Genomic DNA, 23,849 nt, shown 5'->3' with positions numbered 1-23,849 from the left:
CTTTAATTAAATTGGAAACCAGACATTGTCGTTGTCTTCCTACTTGTTTCTTAGCCAGTCAGATACTGGGCCTCCAATGCTATTGGGTTAAAAAAAAAAAAAATACAACATTTGTACTGTCAGGCTTTCACTTCAACGTGAGCGAAGCCTGGGCATCCGACACTGTACTTGTAGTGCTGTTAGATGCCTCAGCTCTGTCTGCCCTGCTCGCTGCTGAATCTGGCTCAGCTGTCAGATTTGCCTGCCCTGACACTAAGGTCAGTCAGAGCCAGAATGTTGCACCTCACAGCAATGTCATCGGTTGTTCGGGGGTGTCATGCCAGCTTCTGCTGTGTAATCACTTCTTACTACTCGGAGACGTGTTAAGAAAATAGACCTTTCTATTTTTTGCCTTAGACTATTTTTGCATTCTTTTAATTTTATTTATTTTACCGTTATTTTACCAGGTAAGTTGACTGAGAACACGTTCTCATTTGCAGCAACGACCTGGGGAGTAGTTACAGGGGAGAGGAGGGGGATGAATGAGCCAATTGTAAACTGGGGATTATTGGTTGACCATGATAGTTTGAGGGCCAGATTGGGAATTTAGCCAGGACACCGGGGTTAACACCCCTACTCTTACGATAAGTGCCATGGGATCTTTAATGACCTCACAGAGTCAGGACACCTGTTTAACGTCCCATCCGAAAGACGGCACCCTACACAGGGCAGTGTCCCCAATCACTGCCCTGAGGCATTGGGATATTTTTTAGACCAGAGGAAAGAGTGCCTCCTACTGGCCCTCCAACACCACTTCCAGCAGTATCTGGTCTCCCATCCAGGGACTGACCAGGACCAACCCTGCTTAGCTTCAGAAGCAAGCCAGCAGTGGTATGCAGGGTGGTATGCGTGTGTGTCATTGAATGCACTATAATGTTTATACTTGACCTGGTCAGAGTCTTTCAAAGATCAAATGTGTGCCAAAGATTGTGAAAATATATTGTCAAAGATTGTATTGTAGAAATGTACTATCAAGGACCATATTGTTGCTGGCACCAAACCGTCGAGGATGGCTCATGTTGTGTTTGTGTTGAAGTTACACTGTTATGTAGGTATAATTTAAATATGATGCCATTGTATAAAATGTACTAATTTTATTGAACAATCAAACTAACCTGTTGTCATGGTGACTCAACGGTATATGTGAAATTGTAAGAGCTATTTTATATTCTCTGACCTACATTTTTTTCTTGTATCACTTGTATGGTTCTGTTAAATTCAATAAGCTCCATAGGTTTATTCACAAAATGAAATCCAAGACGTGTATTTTGATAGTGCTTATCGGCAGAATAAACATACTATTTTCCACAATTTACCCATTCTTTGTTATGCAGAAGTTCATGAATGTATTTAATTTCCTCTCACTATCCTTACTGACCTGGAGATTGTGGACACATACTGTCCTCTTGTGGTAGGTATAGGCTATTGCATTTGTCACCTCCCATTTCTTCCGCATTTCCAATGGGATTTGAGATGTCGCAACCTACTCAAAGGTTAAAGGTAAGACGGAATCACGGAAGTGAGCATTTCCACACGTAAGGAGTAGCTAGGGCTTTTTCTGTGGCACAACATGTCCATGGTAAGCAGATTTTTTTTTTTTATAAATATGTGCAGTAACTAACCCAAAGTCATCTGTCAAAATGTTACTGATACCTTCCAGGTGTTAATATCTGAATCTATTATGCATTTCTTTTAAACATTTTTTTTATATTTTTGCAGTTGATCTGTTATGAATCTACTGCATGTAGATTACATGCTGACCAGACCGGCCACGTCGCGTGCGCGAGCGTCGAAAAATACATTTAGAAATCCATGTTATTCAATTATTGCACCCACACTGGCCGCGTGCGCCAACGAGCGTCTGCGATACCAAGGGCTAAAATAGAAGTCATTCCTATTTCTGACGCAGATCGCGCTGAAAGTCCTGCCTCTCCCATCTTCTCATTGGTTTGTAGAAGCAGGTACCCACGTGCCATCTCATTGGTTATACACACGTGGGTGATTGAAAGACAAAATGTTTTTCCGGTTGTCGTGGCAATACTATGAAAGTTTAGATGCTAATCACCATATATCACCATATCCCTGATCCACCTCTACGCAGACGACACCATTCTGTAAACTTCTGGCCCTTCCTTGAACACTGTGCTAACTAACCTCCAAATGAGCTTCAATGCCATACAACACTCCTTCCGTGGCCTCCAACTGCTCTTAAACACTAGTAAAACCAAATGCATGCTTTTCAACCGTTCGCTGACAGGGAGGTGACCAAGAACTCGATGGTCACTGAATGAGCTCCAGAGTTCCTCTGTGAAGATTGGAGAACCTTCCAGAAGGACAACCATCTCTGTGGCCAGACTGAAGCCACTCCTCAGTAAAAGGCACATGACAGCCCGCTTGGAGTTTGCCAAAAGGCAAAAATATGGGTGTGCCAAGCTTGTAACGTCATACCCAAGAAGACTTGAGGCTGTAATCACTGCCAAAGGTGCTTCAACAAAGTACTGAGTAAAGGGTCTGAATACTTATGTAAATGTTTAATTTCCGTTTTTTAAATTTTTTAAATGAAATTCTAAACCAGTTTTTGCATCGTCATTATGGGGTACTGTGTGTAGATTGAGGAAAAGCAACAATTGAATCCATTTTAGAATAAGGCTGTAATGTAACAATGTCAAGGGGTCTGAATGCTTTCTGAATGCATTGTACTTACAACTTCTTATGAGTATGGCCAGGGGTTTTGTGGCACTGTGCTTTTACCAATATTTCCAGCATTGTTCACTAGTGCTGCTGCAGGTAGGAAATGTTCTGTAATTGACACAAGCGGTCTCCACTTAATCAATCCATGTCTGGTTGGCGCGGGGATCGCTTAAGCCAGGGGAGGCGTAGCTCTGAATCACACAAAGTCTATTATTTGGCAGGGAATACTATTTGTACACCTCACTTTTCTCAAACTGATCCTCCAACGCACTCAGAAGTTGTAGCAAAAACATAAATTAAGGGCAGTTAAAGGGGACAGTCAATGACACCAACCATGAAAGTATATTGAAGTGAATTTGGGGAGTAACCCCGACCAGGACTCGAACCCGGATCCATCGACTGTCAAGCCAACACCTTAACTGTACACCAAGAGGTTTGTACTTCTTGGCGTAACTGTTCATGTGTTGGCTTGACAATCACAGCTTTAAGTCTTGGTTGGGGCTACCCCCAAAGTTTGCTACAACATATAGTAGTTCCGTGGTTGGTTTCATTGACTCTCCCCTTAAACTGCCCCTAATTGACAACTTTGGAGTCCATTGGGGAGGATCAGTTTGAGCAAAGTGATGTTTAGAATCACGGATCTACAAACAGTATTCCTTGCCAAATAATAGATTTTGTGCGATTTAAGATTGGCTGAGCTACGCATCCCCTGACTTAGGCAATGCCCATGCCAAACACACAACTGGATAGGGATTCATTGGGAGACAGCTTGTGTCAGTTACAGAACATTTCCTAGGATTTCCTACCTACAGCAGAGCTAGTAGATGATGCAGGAAATACCAATAAAAGTAGTGCCTCAGTTCCCCAACTTCTGACCCTACTTTTAAGCAGGTATCAGCCTTTATAGTGTCTTATTACAAGGCGTGTGATTTTGCCTCTATATGCGTTTCTCAAGAGTTACAAAATGTATTGACTTATCAATTGTTTAGCTGCCTTTTGTCTGTAAGTAAACTGTTTCAAACCATTCAGGGATTGACATTAAGGGTTGCCCTGCTGCAAGTGACCTGAACAGTTGCACCAGTTAAGCATGCTCTGAGGTTGCCCCTTTGGGCAGGTGATTTAAAAAAGTGAAAACAACCAAATTGCAAATACACTTCTCAAAAAAATTAAGGGAACACTAAAATAACACATCCTAGATCTGAATGAATGGAATATTCTTATTAAATACTTTTTTCTTTACATAGTTGAATGTGCTGACAACAAAATCACACAAAAATTATCAATGGAAATCAAATTTATCAACCCATGGAGGTCTGGATTTGGAGTCACACTCAAAATTAAAGTGGAAAACCACACTACAGGCTGATCCAACTTTGATGTAATGTCCTTAAAACAAGTCAAAATGAGGCTCAGTAGTGTGTGTGGCCGCCACGTGCCTGTATGACCTCCCTACAACGCCTGGGCATGCTCCTGATGAGGTGGCAGATGGTCTCCTGAGGAATCTCCCCCCAGACCTGGACTAAAGCATCCGCCAACTCCTGGACAGTCTGTGGTGCAACGTGGCGTTGGTGGAGGGAGCGAGACATGTTGTCCCAGACGTGCTCAATTGGATTCAGGTCTGGGGAACGGGCGGGCCAGTCCATAGCATCAATGCCTTCCTCTTGCAGGAACTGCTGACACACTCCAGCCACATGAGGTCTAGCATTGTCTTGCATTAGGAGGAACCCAGGGCCAACCGCACCAGCATATGGTCTCACAAGGGGTCTGAGGATCTCATCTCGGTACCTAATGGCAGTCAGGCTACCTCTGGCGAGCACATGGAGGGCTGTGCGGCCCCCCAAAGAAATGCCACCCCACACTATGACTGACCCACTACCAAACCGGTCATGCTGGCGGATGTTGCAGGCAGCAGAACGTTCTCCACGGCATCTCCAGACTCTGTCACGTGCTCAGTGTGAACCTGCTTTCATCTGTGAAGAGCACAGGGCGCCAGTGGCGAATTTGCCAATCTTGGTGTTCTCTGGCAAATGCCAAACGTCCTGCACGGTGTTGGGCTGTAAGCACAACCCCCACCTGTGGACGTCGGGCCCTCATACCACCCTCATGGAGTCTGTTTTTGACCATTTGAGCAGACACATGCACATTTGTGGCCTGCTGGAGGTCATTTTGCAGGGCTCTGGCAGTGCTCCTCCTGCTCAAAGGCGGAGGTAGCGGTCCTGCTGCTGGGTTGTTGCCCTCCTACGGCCTCCTCCACGTCGCCTGATGTACTGGCCTGTCTCCTGGTAGCTCCTCCATGCTCTGGACACTACGCTGACAGACACAGCAAACCTTCTTGCCACAGCTCGCATTGATGTGCCATCCTGGATGAGCTGCACTACCTGAGCCACTTGTGTGGGTTGTAGACTCCGTCTCATGCTACCACTAGAGTGAAAGCACCGCCAGCATTCAAAAGTTACCAAAACATCAGCCAGGAAGCATAGGAACTGAGAAGTGGTCTGTGGTCACCACCTGCAGAACCACTCCTTTATTGGGGGTGTCTTGCTAATTGCCTATAATTTCCACCTTTTGTCTATTCCATTTGCACAACAGCATGTGAAATGTATTGTCAATCAGTGTTGCTTCCTAAGTGGACAGTTTGATTTCACAGAAGTGTGATTGACTTGGAGTTACATTGTGTTGTTTAAGTGTTCCCTTTATTTTTTTGACCTGTGTATTTCCAGTAAGCCTGAAACTGATCTTTGTGAAAGATAGACAACGTACAGCTTTCAGCCTGCTCTGAGAATTTATTTACTGATAACAACCCGAAATATAAAGAATTTCCAGGACTTGTTTTTCAGATTCCTCCCCTGTATGTGAAAGGCAGGCAATATGTGGTACTTCTGCATGTAGATATACTGAACTAAAAGTATAAACACAACATGTAAAGTGTTGGCTTCATAAGCTGAAATAAAAGATCAGAGAAATGTTCCAAATGCACAAAGTGTATTTATCCCAAATGTATTTACATCCCTGTTAGTGAGCATTTCTCCTTTGCCAAGATAATCCATCCACCTGACAGGTGTGGCATATCAAGAAGCTGAGTAAACAGCATGATCATTACACAGGTGCACCTTGTTCTTGGGGACAAAAGGCCACTAAAATGTGCAGTTTTGTTCTCCAGGTTTTTACTGAATGTGCAATTGGCATGATGACTGCAGGAATGTACACCACAGCTGTTGCCAGAATTGAATCTTCATTTCTCTACCATAAGCCGTCTCCAACGTTGTTTTAGGGAATTTAGCAGTACGTCCAACTGGCCTCACAACCACAGACCACGTGTAACCACGCCAGCCCAGGAATTCCACATCTGGCTTCTTCACAAGCTGGATGGTCTGAGACGAGCCACCTGGACAGCTGATGAAACTGTAGGTTTGCACAACCGAATAATTTCTGCACAAACTGTCAGAAACCTTCCCAGGGAAGCTCATCTGTGTGCCAGTCGTTCTCAGGGTCTTGACCTAACTCTAGTTTGACGCGTAACCGACTTCAGTAGGCAAATGCTCATCTTCGATGGACACTGGAGAAGTGTGCTCTTCATGTATGAATCCCGGTTTCATCTGTACTAAGCAGAGAGCATGTGTAGGTGAGCGGTTTGCTGATGTCAACGTTGTGAGTAGAGTGCCCCATTGTGGGATTATGATATGGGCAGGAATAAGCTACAGACAACAAACACAATTGCATTTTACCTATGGCAATTTGAATGCAGTGATACCGTGACGATATCCCGAGGGCCATTGTCATGCCATTTGTCCGCCGTCATCACCTTTTTCAGCATCATAATGCACGGCCCCATGTTGCAAGGATCTGTACACAATTCCTGGAAGCTGAAAATGTCCCAGTTCTTCCATGGCCTGCATACTCAGACATGTCACCCATTGAGCATGTTTGGGATGCTCTGGATCGACGTGGACGACAGCGTGTTCCAGTTCCCGCCATAATACAGGAACTTTGCACAGCCATTAAAGACAAGTCAGACAACAATCCACAGCCTGATCAACTCTATGGGAAGGAGATGTCAGGCTGCATGAGGCAAATGGTCACACCAGATACTAACTGGTTTTCTGATCCACCCCCCTACTTTTTTTTTTTAAGGTATCTGTAACCAACAGATGTATATCTGTATTCCCAGTCATGTGAAATCCATAGATTGGGGCCTAATTTATTTATTTTCAATTGATTGATTTCCTTTTTATATGAACTGAACTGTAGAAGTTGTTGCTTTTTACATTTTTATTCAGTGTAGCTTATTTTTACATTAACAGGCAAGTGATCATAATCTTCGGGTAACCAAAAAATACTCCTGACTTGTCCGATGGGCAAGTGTCTTTCAGACTGCCAATACCTGCCAGTTAAAGCAATATTTTTTTGTTGTAAGATAACTTTTAAGATGTATGCATTGTGTCCACAGAGCGTCCGGGAATATTTGACTTCCAAGGAAAATCTAAATGGGATGGTTGGAAAGCACAGGAAGGTAAGTATTTTTGGACAATGTATTATTCTGCTTTTCCACTCTCTCGCTGTTTTGAATGTAACACAAATCTTCAATGTGTCCTGTTTCTATTTTCAATCCAATAGGAAAGTCCAAAGAAGATGCCATCAAATAATATATTGCCTTGTGGAAGAAATGAAAGCAAAGTATCCAATGTAGAGGTTCTTTAGGACATTAGTGCACACTTTTTCTTAGAACCATTTTATAATTAAGCAATAAGGCCTGAGGGGGTGTGTTATTATGGCCTCCGCTTTGCGTTGTGCCTAAGAACTAATACCACAAATCCCAGAGGTGCCTTATTGCTATTATAAACTGGTTACCAATGTAAACATTACAGTAAAAATAAATGTTTTTTCATATCCGTGGTATAAGATCTGATATACCATGGCTGTCAGCCGATCAGGACTCGATCCACACAGTTTATAATAGGTTACAATGAACAAGAAGAAAAGAGACCAAATCTGAGATTTTACATGGGTAAAGTGTTTAGAGACAACCAAGATGACTGGTCTAACAAACTCTCACCAGCAATTTGTTTAGCTTGAAAATGTGCAGCCCTTGATCTGGGTATTTTTTTTTTTTTTTTTTTTTGAATGGTACAAAAGAACAGTAAATTATGTTTCTTAGAATATCTGTCTTCCAAGTTTAATAAAAAGTGAGAATTTTCAATCATGTCAATAAATTCTCTGGACAAAAGGCTGGTCATAACCAGACCTCTTTCCAGGATATCTCTTTCACATGATGATGAAGAGCTGAGTCCTACTTCCCCTTTTTGAATATGTTCTTGTTTCTTAGGATTTCCCACTGAACCCAAATGTCCTAGATCTTCAGGCCTGGTCCACTGTCCATAGTCCTAGAAATGTTGCTTGTGGGAATGGCAAAATTCACAGTACAGTGCTGTTTCCCATGCCATGTCCAAGTCTTCAAGAGTGGCCAAGTGATTCTGTGGACCATTCCTCAAGTTCAAGAAAGTTCTAGAACTTAAAGTTCCCTTGATGTCTTGAGAGTCATCTGTATAAGTGTTTTTAACCGGTATGTCTAGATCTCCAGTGATTGGAGGGGGGGGGGTCTAAGATCATGCCAGGCTGGCCGGTCCGGAACAGGGAAGCAAGGAGACCTGGGTAAGAGGAGAGACACTTTGGCTCATGGAACCATGCTGTCTGGGCTCCTCGTGTAGATGCTGCTTCAGCCTCCACCTGCGCCATCTCCTCTGTACCTCGTACTGTACCTGTGGAGGGGATGGGGATGGAGATGGTGTATCATCGAGCACTAGTTAAATCAGGGCTGCTGTCTAATATTAGCAATTGCACATTTATACCACTTATTTCAACTTGAATAATAGTTTTGAGAAATGGGCAAAAAACCTACCTCCCCATTTAGAAAACAGTAAAGAACAGCAACTCCAAAGCCCTGGAAAAGAAGAAAGGTGAATTTAGACATCAAATAGTATTCCCGCAAAGTAAAAAAAGAAAAGTCAGTGAATATTACCTGTGTTGATGCAAGAGCCAGCTCAACAAAGGTCCATATTTTGTAAGTTAAACCACTGACTTTGATGGGTAAGAAGGCAAAGAGGATGTAGTACACACCAAAGAGGGTCACCAAAAGAAAAGTCGATTTGGTAAGTCTCCTGAAAATATCCAAGGAAAATATGCAATTTTACAATACACAAAAGACACGAATCAATACTGTACACAAGTTGAGAGATTCCATTAGTTTGCCATTGTGCTGGTCTTTCAGGTTTGACTGGGCAACGCTTACAGAAAGTTAGCACAGGTACTGTAACACTGTTGTAAGCAATTAAGTCATTTATTATTTTAGCCTACAAAATAAACATCCTTGAAATGCTTTGGTAATGGTACAGTATGGTCATGTTGACAACTCACTTGTATTGGCTGAATTCATTTCCATGCATGTCTGGCATCCGCAGTTTCCCCACCAGAATTCTTAAGATGCTCAGAAAAAATACCAAATTAATCTGCAATGAAATGGCAACAAATGATTACCGTAGGGAGTAAAAGTAATATTTACATTCTCAGTTATATAAAAAAACTAATTGTATGTCACATACGCCAGATACAATGGTGGAGACTAACAGTGACAATGCTTGCTTACGAGCCATTTCCAACAATACAGTAAAAAAATACAAGAATGAAGCTAAAGTGCATTCGGAAAGTATTCAGAACCCTTGACTTTTCCCACATTATGTTTATGTTACAGCCTTACTCAAATTGATTACATGTATTTCTTTCCCCCTCATTAATCTACACCCCATAATGACAAAGCAAAAACAGGTTTTTAGAAAGTGCATTTAAAAAAAAAAATACATATCACATTTACATAAGTATTCAGACCCTTTACTCAGTACTTTGTTGAAGCCCCTTTTGGCAGAATTTACAGCCACAAGTCTTCTAGGGTATGACACGACAAGCTTGGCAAATCTATATTTGGAGAGTTTCTCCCATTCTTCTCTGCAGATACTCCTGCGTTGTCTTGGCTTTGTGCTTAGGGTCGTTGGCGAAGGTTCACCTTCCAACAGGACAATGTCTGAGGTCCTGAGCGCTCTGGAGCAGGTTGTCATCAAGGATCTCTCTGTACTTTGCTTCGTTCATCTTTCCCTCGATCCTGACTAGTCTCCCAGTCACGGCCGCTGAAAAACATCCCCAAAGCATGATGCTGCCACCACCATGCTTCACTGTAGATGTTGCCAGGTTTCCTTCAGACGTGACAATTGGCATTCAGGCCAAGGAGGTAAATCTTGGTTTCATCAGAACAGAGAATCTTGTTTCTCATGGTCTGAGTCCTTTAGGTGCCTTTTGGCAAACTCCAAGTGGGCTGTCATGTGCTTTTTACTTATGGCCACTATACCATAAAAGGCCTGATTGGTGGAGTGTTGCAGAGATGGTTGTCCTTCTGGAAGTTTCTCCCATCTCCACAGAGGAACTCTGGAGCTCTGTCAGTGACAATCGGGTTCTTGGTCACCTCCCTGACCAAGGCCCTTCTTCCACAATTGCTCAGTTTGGCCGGGAAGCCAGCTCTAGGAAGAGTCTTGGTGGTTCCAAACTTAATTCAATTTAAGAATGATGGAGGCCACTGTGTTTTTGGGGACCTTCAATGTTGCAGACATTTTTTTGGTATCCTTTCCCAGATGTGTGGCTCGACACAATCCTGTCTCGGAGCATTACGGACAATTCCTTCAACCTCATAGCTTGGTTTTTGCTCTGATATGCACTGCCAATTGTGGCACCTTATATAGACAGGTGTGTGCCTTTCCAAATCATGTCCAATCAATTGAATAGAATAATAGTGAAGACATCAAAACTATGAAATAACACATGGAATCATGTTAAACAAATCAAAATTTGAGATTCTTCAAGGTAGCCACCCTTTGCCTTGACAGCTTTGCACACGCTTGGCATTCTCTCAACCAGCTTCATGAGGTAGTCAACTTGAATGGATTTCAATTAACAGGTGTGCCTTGTTAAAAGTTCATTTGTGAAATTTCTTTCCTTCTTAATGTGTTTGAGCCAATCAGTTGTGTTGTGACATGGTAGGGGTGGTATACAGAAGATAGACCTATTTGGTAAAAGACCAAGTCCATGTTATGGCAAGAACAGCTCAAATAAGCAAAGACAAACAACATTCCATCAAGACATGAAGGTCAGTCAATGCGGAACACTTCAAGAACTTTGAAAGTTTCTTCAAGTGCAGTCACGAAAACCATCAAGCTCTATGATGAAACTGGCTCTCATGAGGACCGCCACAGGAAAGGAAGACCCAGAGTTACCACTGCTGCAGAGGATAAGTTCAGTAGAGTTAACGTCACCTCAGATTCCAGCCCAAATAAATGCTTCACAGAGTTCAACGGATACATCTCAACATCAATTGTTCAGAGTGAATTAGGCCTTCATGGTTGAATTGCTGCAAAGAAACCACTACTAAAAGGACACCAATAAGAAGAGACTTGCTTGGGCCAAGAAACGAGCAGAGGACATTAGACCGGGGGAAATATGTCCTTTGATCTGATGAGTCCAAATTTTAGATTTTTGGTTCTAACGGCTGTGTATTTGTGAGATGCATAGTAGGTGAACAGATTCTCTGCATGTGTGGTTCCCATCGTGAAGCATGGAGGAGGTGGTGTGATGGTGCTTTGCTGGTGACACTGTCAGGGATTTATTTAGAATTCAAGGCACACTTAACCAGCATGGCTACCACAGCATTCATTTACATTTACATTTTAGTCATTTAGCAGACGCATTCTGCAGCGATACGGCTCCCATCTGGTTTGCAATTAGTGGGACTGTAATTTGTTTTTCAACAGGACAATAACCCAACACACCTCCAAGCTGTGTAAGGGCTATTTGACCATGAAGGAGAGTGATGGAGTACTGCATCAGATGACTTGGCCTCCACAATCACTCAACCCAATTGAGATGGTTTGGGATGAGTTGGACAACAGTGTAAAGGAAAAGCAGCCAATAAGTGCTCAGCATATGTGGGAACTCCTAGACTGTTGGAAAGCATTCCAGGTGAAGCTGGTTGAGAGAATGCTAAGATTGTGCAAAGCTGTCATCAAGGCACAGGGTGGCTACTTTGAAGAATCTAAAATATATTTGGATTTGTTTAACACTTTTTTGGTTACTACACAATTCCATGAGTAATTTCAGAGTTTGATGTCTTTTTGTCAACAATACAGAAAATAGTAAAAATAAAGAAAGGGTTAATTAAATGGTTACCCAGACTATGTATGGCTATTTAGCAGTCTTATGGCTTGGGGGTAGAAGCGGTCTCGGAGCCTGTTGGTCCTAGAGCTGATGCTCGGGTACCATTTGCCAGACTGTAGCAGAGTGAACAGTGAACCTAGGTGGGTGTCTTTGGCAATTTTTAGGGCATTCCTCTGACACTGCCTGATAGAGGTCCTGGGGCCGGATTCACAAAACATTACTTATGTTTTTTTCCTAACGTTTCTTAAGGGTAAAAAAATAAGTTCGTAAGTGCAATTCCTCAAAATGTTCTCTGGAATTCATAGTTCTTAAGAAATATCTTTCCTAAGAACTTCGTAAATATCTTACGTGGCATTGACATTAGTGACAGGCTTATTTACTGGTTTCAAGCACATGTGACAGGGATGTTAGGACTTGGGCACTATAATAGCTTTGATATTTACATTTTATTACATTTATTTATCTGCGCTGTCTATTTTTTGTTGTTGGCTCGCGATCCCTTTATGCACAAAAACAAACATTTATTTTCACACATTATAGCCATCAGACTAGCTATATCAAAAACAAAAATGGATAACCTCAAGGTTTGGTTGTTCAATAAAAAGCTCTATAAAAACTTCATCAAACAAGAGCTTAAAGTGATGGAGGAATTAGCAGCCAGGAAAAGGTTGCTTTTGGCTACACTTAAACTGCAGCGTCACTGCAGATACCAAAAAGAGACGATGGGTGAGAGTGGCCGAGTCCGTCTCTGACGTCGGGGGTATGGCAAGGGCCAGTGACGCCAACGTAAGAAATAGTGGTCCGACACCTAGTCGGCTGCTAAGAAGGTGTTGTCCATGATAGAGATGTTGCCAATTTAGCAACTTTCTCGCTACATTTAGCGAGTATTCAGATCCCTCTAGCGACACATTTTCAAAAAAATTGACTAGCGACAAATCTAGCAACTTTTCTGGTGTTATTGGAGGCTCTGACGTGAAAGCACGTATCGTTCTTACTCTTCTCAATGAGCATCGGGTGCTGCCTAAGTGGACCATAAGGTTAAAAACCAAACCAAATTAAGAAAAATAAAAATAAAAATACTAAGTAACTCCGCCAGTGTGTCTCTTTTGGGTCACTTTTGCCGGTCCCAAGCCCGGATAAAGGAGGAGGGTTGGAATTGTGACATAAAAAAAAAAAAAACAAGAATCGACAGAAGTTAATTTGTAGTTCTAAACATCTTTAGGGTCTTTTTACTCACTTTGTCTCTCCCATGATGTTATTCCGCTCTCCTACAGCGTCCATCAGAATTACATGCACATGGCGAATTATGCAAATTAGGTGTTGACGTCACTTAGCGACTTTTAGGACAGCCAATAGCTACTTTCCCTACTGAGGAGTTGGCAACACTGGATAGGAGAGACGGTAGTAGAGGGACTGCGCGACCGGTTAGTTAGGTAGCTACGTTTGCTAGCTAACGCGTAACGACATTATAGCCAACATAGCTAACGTTAACGTTGTTAGCTAAGTTAGACAAGTTCTTCTTTGCAAATTGACAAGCTAACGCTAGCTATGTAACACTTCTAGAATATTGTAATATATTATGAATTAGCTAGCTAGATAATGCACATTTAATTCGTTTTCTTGCTGTATTTAAATGTCTGGTACTCAACTGTGTCAGGGGCAGTGGCACAAGAAAACGTCCATGGTTACAAAAGTATCCATTCGTCACAAGACAAGTGTTTAAAGCTAAGTACATTTCCAAGAAGAAATCCTAAAACATTATTTTCAAGAATCCCATTTCTTAACTTTTTTATTAGGAAGAAATATAGGATAATATTTTTTTACATTTCCAATAACTTTGAGGAATAGCAACTTTGCTTAACTATAGACTTAAAGTTAAGGAAATGAATGGCAGTTAAGACATTTCTTCTTAAAACCTGTTACAGCTACATCCGGTGAAATTGCAGAGCGCGAAATTCAAATTAGAAATATTTAACTTTCATAAAATCACAAGTGCAATACACCAAAATAAAGCTTAACTTCCTGTTAATCCAGCCACCGTGTCGGATTTCAAAAAGGCTTTACGGCGAAAGCAAACCATGCGATTATCTGAGGACAGCACCTCACCATACAAACACATGAAAATCATATTTCAACCAAGCAGGTGCGACATGAAAGTCAGAATTAACGATATAATTCATGCCTTACCTTTGAAGATCTGTTGACACTCCAATTTGTCCCAGAAACATCACAAATGGTCCTTTTGTTTGATAAACTCTTTTTTTATATCCCCAAAATGTCATTTTTTTTTGGCGCATTTGATTCAGAAAAACACTGGTTCTAACTCACCCAACATGACTACAAATTATCTAATAAGTTACCTGTAAACTTGGTCCAAACAACTTTCCTAAAACGTAAATAATCGATAAAATTTAAGACGGAATATACTGTCTTCAATAGAGGATACAATCTGTTATACTCACAGACATTATTTTAATAGTTTTAGAAACTTTAGTGTTTTCTATTCAAATCTACCAATTACTGTATATGAATATCCTAGCTTCTGGGCCTGAGTAGCAGGCAGTTTACTTTGGGCACGCTTTTCATCAAATTAATCTCTTACCTTTGATCATCTTCAGATGTTTGTACTCACGAGACTTCCAGTTACACAATAAATGTTATTTTTGTTCGATAAAGATTAGTTAACCAAAAATCGCCATTTGGTTTGCGCGTTATGTTCAGAAAACCACAAGTTCGTTCTGGTACTGAAGGGCAGACAAATTCCAAAAAGTATCCGTAATGTTCTTAGAAACATGTCAAAGGTTTTTTATAATCAATCCTCAGGTTGTTTAACATACATAATCGATCATATTCCAACCAGACGGTAAACTGTTAAATTCTGCAGAGATAGAAAATGTTGAGCCAAATCTCTTGCGCAGGAACCAATCAAAGGACACCTGGTCATCCACTGACACGTTTTGATAAATCTCGGACATTTTTCAAAATAAAAGCCTGAAACTATGTCTAAAGCCTGGTCACAGCCTGAGGAAGCCATTGGGAAAGAAATCTGGTTGATACGCCTTTAAAATGGAGGGGCAAGCAATGGAACAATGATTAAAAAAAAATGTAAAAGCACCTCCGGGTTAGAGTTCCTCAGGTTATCGCCTGCAAAATCAGTTCTGTTATACTCAGACAATATTTTGATCGTTTTGGAAACTTTAGAGTGTTTTCTATCCTAATCTATCAATTATATGCATATTCTAATATCTGAGCCTGAGAAATAGTCAGTTTACCTTGGGAATGTTTTTTTCCCCAAATATAAAAATTCTGCCCTCTAGCTTCAATTGAGAAGGTTTTGTGAATCCGGCCCCTGAATGGCAGGGAGCTCGGTCCCAGTATTATACTGAGCCTTCCGCACCACCCACTGTAGCGCTTTACGGTCGAGGGCGTTGCATTTTCCATACAAAGCGGTCATGCACCCAGCCAAAATGCTCTCTGGTGCAGCTGTATAACTTTTTTGACGATCCGAGGGCCCAGGCCAAATCTTTTTGGCCCAAGGGGGTAGAGACATTGTTGTGCCCTCTTCATGGCTGTGTGGGTGTGTGTTTACACCATGTTTAAGACCTTAGTGATGTGGACGCCAAAGAACTTGAAGCACTCTACCTGCTCCACTACAGCCCTGTCAATGTGGATTGGGATATTCTCTCCCCTCTCTCCTGCAGTCCACGTTCAGCTCCTTCGTCTTACTGACATTGAGGGAGAGGCTGTTGTCCTGGCACCACACTGCCAAGTCTCTTACCTCCTCCTTGTAGGCTGTCTCATCACGATCGGTGTTCAGGCCTACTAACGTTGTCGTCAGCAAGCTTGGTGTTGGATTTGTGGGTGAACAGGGAGTACAGGAGGGGACTAAGCACACACCCCTGTGGGGCCCCTGTGTTGAGGGTCAGCGTGGCGGAGGTGTTGTTGCCTACCCTCACCATCTGGGGCCGGCCTGTCAGGAAGTCCAGGATCCAGTTGCAGAGGTTCAGTCTCAGGGTCCCGAGCTCGGAGGGGAATATGGTGTTGAACGCTGAGCTGTAGTTTATGAACAGCAATCTCACATTGTTATTTCCTCTCTTGTCCAGGTGGGAAAGGATAGTGTGAAATGCAATTGCGATAGCATCATCTGTGGATCTGTTGGGGCAGTACGCTAATTGGAGTGGTTCCAGGGTGTCTGGGATGATGATGTTGTGTGACATGACCAGCCTTCCAACGCACTTCATAATTACAGATGTGATGTGCTACAAGGTGATAGTCATTTAGGCAGTTTACCTTGGAGTTCCTGGGAACAGGTACAATGGTGGTCAGCTTGAAACAGGTTAGGATTACAATCCAGGACGAGGAGACATTGAAAATGTCTGTGAAGCCACTTGCCAGCTGGTCTGTGCATGCTCTGAGAACGCGCCCTGGTATTCCATCTCGAACAATGCATAGGCCTAATCATTAGTTATCACCAGCGATTGATGCACTTACAATTATGAAGAGTAGGACTGGTAATCGGAGAATCCACCAAACCCAGTCACGTACCCTTGTCTCCCAGCAGCTTGAGGAGAAAGGGAAACATATGTATGTGAACTATGATGATGCAATTGTCAGACTATTTTAAACAGATGGCATCTTATTCATTTGTATCTCACCCTTCATCCTCATAGAAGTATTTTGCCAAGCCCCAGGATACAATGACAATCATTGGTAAACCTATGTAGGAAAACAAAACAAAAACAGTTTAGTTAAATCCAACCCTCTCATTTCAGTTAATAGTTCACTATCAAGTCTGTCTTTTAACAGATCAAAATGACATGACATTGCTAGATGACAATGACATGGTATCAGTAGTGTTGTTGTAATGTAGAGGAGACAGGTGTCCGTACCCCAGCCCAGGACGATGTACCACCAAAGGTGTTTCTTCTTGGAGAAGGAGACGCTGACCAGGGTGTGGAGGTAGTGTCCCTCCACCAGCAGCCAGCTGTAGTTAGCCATGATGCAGTAGTTGGAGAACATCACCACTAACTTACACACCATCTACAGGATATGATGAGAAAAAGATATATACACTACATGACCAAAAAGTATGTGGACAACTGCTAGTCAAACATCTCATTCCAAAATCATAGGCATTCATGTGGAGTTGGTCCTCCCCTATTGCAGCTATAACAGCCTCCACTCTTCTGGGAAGGCTTTCCACGAAATGTTGGAACATTGCTGCGGGGACTTGCTTCCATTCAGCCACAAGAGCATTAGTGAGGTGGGGCACTGATGTTGGGCGATCAGGCCTGGCTCACACTCAACGTTCCAATTCATCCCAAAGGTGTTCGATGGGGTTGAGGTCAGAGATCTGTGCAGGCCAGTCAAGTTCTTCCACACCGATCTCGACAAACCATTTCTGTATGGACCTTGCTTGTGCATGAGGGCATTGTCATGCTGAAACCAGAAAGGGCCTACCCCAAACTGTTGCCACAAAGTTGGAAGTACAGAAATCGTCTATAATGTCATTGTATCCTGTAGCGTTAAAATTTCCCTTCACTGGAACTAAGGGGCGTAGCCCCAACCATCAAAAACAGCCCCAGATCACTATTCCTCCTCTACCAAACTTTACAGTTGGCACTATGCATTGGTGCAGGTAGCGTTTTCCTGGCATCCGTCAAACCCAGATTAATCCGTTGGACTGCCAGATTGTAAAGTGTGATTCATCACTCCAGAGAACGCGTTTCCACTGCTCCAGAGTCTAATGGCGGTGGTCTTTACACCACTCCAGTCAACGCTTGGCATTGCACATGGCAAACCCACTTCATGAAGCTCCCGTCAAACAGTTATTGTGCTGATGCTGCTTCCAGAGGCAGTATGGAACTCAGTAGTGAGTGTTGCAACCGAGGACAGACAATTTTTACAGTTGACCGGGGCAGCTCTAGCAGGGCGGAAATTTGACAAACTGACTTGTTGGAAAGGTGGCCTCCTATGATGGACGGTGCCTCGTTGAAAGTCAGAGCTCTTCAGTAAGGCTATTCTACTGCCAATGTTTGTCTATGGAGATTCCATGGCTGTGTGTTCGATTTTATACACCTATAAGCAACGGGTGTGGCTGAAATAGCCAAATCCACTCATTTGAAGGGTTGTACACATACTTTTGAGTGTATATAGGAGCGGTATTTTAGTACATTCATATCATGTTGAAAGATTAACTTTTATCAAAACAAGGACTTTTTTCAAGAGTTACAAAAGTGAGTTATTCCAATTTCACACACTAAATTACTAATTTCTCTCAATGTGTTCATCCATTTACACATACATTGACAGTCACTACAAAGTACAGTAGATACGTACTGGGTAGTCATCACAATGGTAGAAGTCTTCATCGGTGAAGAGCACAGAGTCTTTGATGAAGATGAAGGTAGCACGCAGGATAAAGGAAACGAAGAGTTGGATGTGGATGTAGTTTCTGGTGCAGTGTAGTTTCCTAGACAACAGGAAAAGTGTAAAAGCAGTTAAAAATGCCCTCCTTGACCAACATGAGACCCAATATTAAGATGCGCATGTTGATTACAGCGTAGTTTATTGGGTACCCAAATAGATTATCACATTTTTATCATAACAGTTCTTAGACTTGATTCTCTGTTTCTCACCTAAAGAGACAGAGGATGGTGATGGCGATGGTGAGAGAGATTAGAGAGAGAGCGTAGCCTGCAGTGTACATGGTCTTCACGTAGGGGAAGTACATGTGGGAATCATGTGACTGGGAGGAAAAAGAGACCTGGGGTAAGATTTGCTTTACAAAAATTGTCCGTATTTTTAAATCATGGCTCAAATTGTCCGTATTTTTAAATCAATGCTCAACACTTATATGGCTTTCCCTTATTTTTAAGTACTTGTCCTGAGTCAAATACAAAACCATTGATGTAACACATACTAAAAGTACACATGTACCCACCTCTCCAGGTAAGTGTAAGGTTTCGTTGAAACATGCATGCTCGTAAGGAGGGAAAGGGTCCGTCCAGCCCGTGTCTGTGCAGTTCCGGTACACTTTACCTGGAAAAATCATACAGCCTAATCAATAATTACTTACTGTACAGTTCAAATAAACTAATTATGGCCATGAAAATAGTCGGCATCAGAATAAAAAACATTGACCATAGAACAGATCTAAGATTTTCTAAGACCTATGTAATACGCAGGTTCAATCTCTCTTTAGTGCAGGCAGTAGTTATTGCAGGCTTCATTTGTGTTACATAAGGTTGTCATAAAATCACTTAATGATGCCGCTGTTGATTCCACTTGCAGACCTTTTATGAACTCTATACCACTCCTCTGTCCTTTAAGTCTATCACCTGTATGAGCATCATTCAACAATTTATGTTAGAAAGACAAACATATTTTGTATTGAATGGAAACAAATGATCTTGGCGGTGGATCATTAACTAACACATAACAGCCAGGGGTGGGGGTCTAACACATCATCACAGCCAGGGGTGGGGGTCTAACACATCATCACAGCCAGGGGTGGGGGTCTAACACATCATCACAGCCAGGGGTGGGGGTCTAACACATCATCACAGCCAGGGGTGGGGGTCTAACACATCATCACAGCCAGGGGTGGGGGTCTAACACATCATCACAGCCAGGGGTGGGGGTCTAACACATCATCACAGCCAGGGGTGGGGGTCTAACACATCATCACAGCCAGGGGTGGGGGTCTAACACATCATCACAGCCAGGGGTGGGGGTCTAACATCATCATCACAGCCAGGGGTGGGGGTCTAACACATCATCACAGCCAGGGGTGGGGGTCTAACACATCATCACAGCCAGGGGTGGGGGTCTAACACATCATCACAGCCAGGGGTGGGGGTCTAACACATCATCACAGCCAGGGGTGGGGGTCTAACACATCATCACAGCCAGGGGTGGGGGTCTAACACATCATCACAGCCAGGGGTGGGGGTCTAACACATCATCACAGCCAGGGGTGGGGGTCTAACACATCATCACAGCCAGGGGTGGGGGTCTAACACATCATCACAGCCAGGGGTGGGGGTCTAACACATCATCACAGCCAGGGGTGGGGGTCTAACACATCATCACAGCCAGGGGTGGGGGTCTAACACATCATCACAGCCAGGGGTGGGGGTCTAACACATCATCACAGCCAGGGGTGGGGGTCTAACACATCATCACAGCCAGGGGTGGGGGTCTAACACATCATCACAGCCAGGGGTGGGGGTCTAACACATCATAACAGCCAGGGGTGGGGGTCTAACACATCATAACAGCCAGGGGTGGGGGTCTAACACCTCATAACAGCCAGGGGTGGGGGTCTAACACCTCATAACAGCCAGGGGTGGGGGTCTAACACCTCATAACAGCCAGGGGTGGGGGTCTAACACCTCATAACAGCCAGGGGTGGGGGTCTAACACATAACAGCCAGGGGTGGGGGTCTAACACATCATAACAGCCAGGGGTGGGGGGTCTAACACATCATAACAGCCAGGGGTGGGGGTCTAACACATCATAACAGCCAGGGGTGGGGGTCTAACACATCATAACAGCCAGGGGTGGGGGTCTAACACATCATAACAGCCAGGGGTGGGGGTCTAACACATCATAACAGCCAGGGGTGGGGGTCTAACACATCATAACAGCCAGGGGTGGGGGTCTAACACATCATGACAGCCAGGGGTGGGGGGTCTAACACATCGTAACAGCCAGGGTTGGGGTGGGGGTCTAACACAACAGACAGGGGTGGGGGGTCTAACACATCGTAACAGCCAGGGGTGGGGGTCTAACACATCGTAACAGCCAGGGTTGGGGTGGGGGTCTAACACATCGTAACAGCCAGGGTTGGGGTGGGGGGTCTAACACATCGTAACAGCCAGGGGTGGGGTGGGGGGTCTAACACATCATAACAGCCAGGGTTGGGGTACGGGTCTAACACATCGTAACAGCCAGGGTTGGGGTGGGGGTCTAACACAACAGACAGGGGTGGGGTGGGGGGTCTAACACATCGTAACAGCCAGGGGTGGGGGTCTAACACATCGTAACAGCCAGGGTTGGGGTGGGGGTCTAACACATCGTAACAGCCAGGGTTGGGGTGGGGGGTCTAACACATCATAACAGCCAGGGGTGGGGTGGGGGGGTCTAACACATCGTAACAGCCAGGGGTGGGGTGGGGGGGTCTAACACATCGTAACAGCCAGGGTTGGGGTGGGGGTCTAACACAACAGCCAGGGTTGGGGTGGGGGTCTAACACAACAGACAGGGGTGGGGTGGGGGTCTAACACAACAGACAGGGGTGGGGTGGGGGGTCTAACACAACAGACAGGGGTGGGGTGGGGGGTCTAACACAACAGACAGGGGTGGGGTGGGGGGTCCAACACAACAGACAGGGGTGGGGTTGGGGTCCAACACAACAGACAGGGGTGGGGTCTAACACATAACAGCCAGAGGTGGTGTGGGGGACTCACCTTCTGATTTGAAGAAATTGGAACAGTTGTGTGATGCAGTTTCCCCTACAAAAGCAGGAGACCAGCAATTGAAGTGGTCCCACATGCCCTTGCAGTCTGAATAAGAAACAAAATCAGGTAGTTTTCTTTTCTCTCTCAAATTCGAATCATCAAAGTGTGTAAAATGTTGTTTTTTGGGGTGGGCTATACATGTGTTTGGTGGTTTGTTGTCACGCATTATAAGGCAAACAGTACAAGGGCAGTCCTTGTTTGATCGTTGTGAATAATTTACATTTTAGTAATTTAGCAGACGCTCATATCCAGAGTGATTTACAGGAGCAATTGGGGTTAAGTGCCTTGCTCAAGGGCACATCAACAGATTTTTCACCTAGTCGGTTCGGGGATTCGAACCAGCGACTTTTCAGTTACTGGCCCAACACTTAGGCTACCTGTCGACCACAGTACAGTAATAACAAGAGGAGCAAGACAAACATCTCTGATAATGAGCTGTTCTCACCAACATGACAGTAACGTTGAACTCAAAGGGGGTAAGTAACTACAACGATAATACGGTATGTTGAGATGTAACCTACTCTATTGCCACTAGAGGGAAACCTAGTCCACTGTCAAACTGGCCTGGTTCCCAGTGATGTGCTGATGTGTGGGGCCGTTTCAGATTTTGATACCTGTGGGACTGGAAATGATTGTACTCTTATGTTGTATGCATATCATATAATACCATTAAAATTTGTTTGTCTAAGAACATTGACTATTATGGAATAGAGAAGGAACATGTTAACCTATATTTGTTTAGCTTAGGAAAACATGACAAACCATGCTGGGTATGAATTTCTAAGGGTAAAAAAATACAAACGGTCTCATCTCACCTGGTTGGGGAGTTTTGGACACATTATGCAGTCGCAACTCATGAAGGCACCTCTCCTCCTCTCTAATAAGAATGATGTACGGCTCACAGTCTGCTTGAACCTTTCATAGTTAAAAAGAAAAAGAAGGTGTCATGTGTCATCTCCCCATAGCCTACAGTGCCTTCAGAAGGTTTTCACACCCCTTGACTTGTTCCACATTTTGCTGTTAGACTGGATTTAGAATGGACTAAAATTTGTCACTGGAATTATGTTGTTTTATGTTTACAAGTTTATTACAAGCTGAAATGTCTTGAGTCAATAAGTATTCAACCCCTTTGTTATGGCTAGCCTAAATAAGTTCAGGAGTAAACATTTGTTAACAAGTCACATGTTTTTTTAAATGTTTTTTATGACTACCTCATCTCTGTACCCCACACTTACAGATAATTGTAAGGTCCCTCAGTCGAGCAGTCAATTTCAAACACAGATTCAACCACAAAACCATGGAGGTTTTCCATTGCCTCGCAAAGGGCACCTATTGGTAGATGGGTAAACATTTTAAAAAGCAGATATTGAATATCCTTTTGAGCATGGTGAAATGCACATTTGTGGCCTGCTGGAGGTCATTTTGCAGGGCTCTGGCAGTGCACCTCCTTGCACAAAGGCGGAGGTAGCGGTCCTGCTGCTGGGTTGTTGCCCTCCTACGGCATTCTCCACGTCTCCTGATGTACTGGCCTGTCTCCTGGTAGCGCCTCCATGCTCTGGACACTACGCTGACAGACACAGCAAACCTTTTTGCCACAGCTCGCAATGATGTGCCATCCTGGATGAACTGCACTACCTGAGCCACTTGTGTGGGTGGTAGACTCCGTCTCATGCTACCACTAGAGTGAGAGCACCGCCAGCATTCAAAAGTGACCAAAACATCAGCCAGGAAGCATAGGAAAGGTACTCACACCAGTTTGAGTGTGTCAAGAACTGCAACACTGCTGGGGTTTTCCACGCTCAACAGTTTCCCGTGTGTATTAAGAATGGTCCAGACTAGACATCCAGCTAACTTGACACAACTGTGGGAAGCATTGGATTCAACATGGGCCAGCATCCCTGTGGAACGCTTTTGTTCCTAATGTTTCGTACACTCAGTGTATAAGTATGGACCTCTGCCAAACATGCCCAGCTGTTTCAAACACGCGCGTTTATCCTTACCTTCATGTACATGCCCAGTAGGATTCCAATAATTCCAATGTGCATTTTGTCAGTCACAAGCATCAATTACCAGAAAATTGTAACCTAATTATAGTCTTGAATTAACGGTAAGCTAACTTTCGGTACTAAAAGTCTGAAATAATCGTCCAATTCAAAGCAGCAAGCCATCAATCAGCATCCACTGGCTTTGCCCGAACCAACTGCATGTGTTTTGTTTGTGCAGTTCTCACACCTGACCTTTTTATAATAGACTGTACCAAAGACAATATTGTATGAAGATAGGCAGAAACTGCTTCTCCAATAGAAATCCCCGATAACGCTCGTAGGCGAAGTCATGGCGATGTT

At 43.6% G+C, this 23,849-nt stretch overlaps 2 protein-coding genes across 2 annotated transcripts in view; one reads left to right on the top strand and one right to left on the bottom strand.

Moving 5' to 3' along the window:
- Positions 1 to 1,545: 1,545 nt before the first annotated feature.
- The window catches only part of LOC129840396 (cilia- and flagella-associated protein 221-like), a 43,566-nt gene continuing 21,262 nt past the window's right edge, over positions 1,546 to 23,849 (top strand). Inside the window, exon 1 of the mRNA XM_055908237.1 lies at positions 1,546 to 1,618. The gene's annotated coding sequence lies outside the window, so the exon portion shown is untranslated. The remainder of the gene's footprint in view (positions 1,619 to 23,849) is intronic.
- Positions 4,867 to 23,848, bottom strand: LOC129840397 (secretin receptor-like). Its single transcript, XM_055908238.1, has 13 exons — positions 23,505 to 23,848; positions 22,320 to 22,419; positions 21,454 to 21,549; positions 18,923 to 19,020; positions 18,618 to 18,727; positions 18,319 to 18,451; positions 16,869 to 17,019; positions 16,635 to 16,695; positions 16,471 to 16,540; positions 9,142 to 9,233; positions 8,747 to 8,885; positions 8,627 to 8,668; positions 4,867 to 8,486 (listed from the first exon to the last, which is right to left on the bottom strand). Exons 1-13 carry the CDS (start codon positions 23,565 to 23,567, stop codon positions 8,334 to 8,336), a joined length of 1,308 nt encoding a protein of 435 aa, XP_055764213.1. The 5' UTR covers positions 23,568 to 23,848; the 3' UTR covers positions 4,867 to 8,333.

This window comes from Salvelinus fontinalis, chromosome 41 (genome assembly GCF_029448725.1).
Source record: "Salvelinus fontinalis isolate EN_2023a chromosome 41, ASM2944872v1, whole genome shotgun sequence".
Taxonomy (NCBI): domain Eukaryota; kingdom Metazoa; phylum Chordata; class Actinopteri; order Salmoniformes; family Salmonidae; genus Salvelinus; species Salvelinus fontinalis.
The sequence above is the reverse complement of the archived record's forward strand: the minus strand, read 5'-3'. Positions and strand labels throughout refer to the sequence as shown.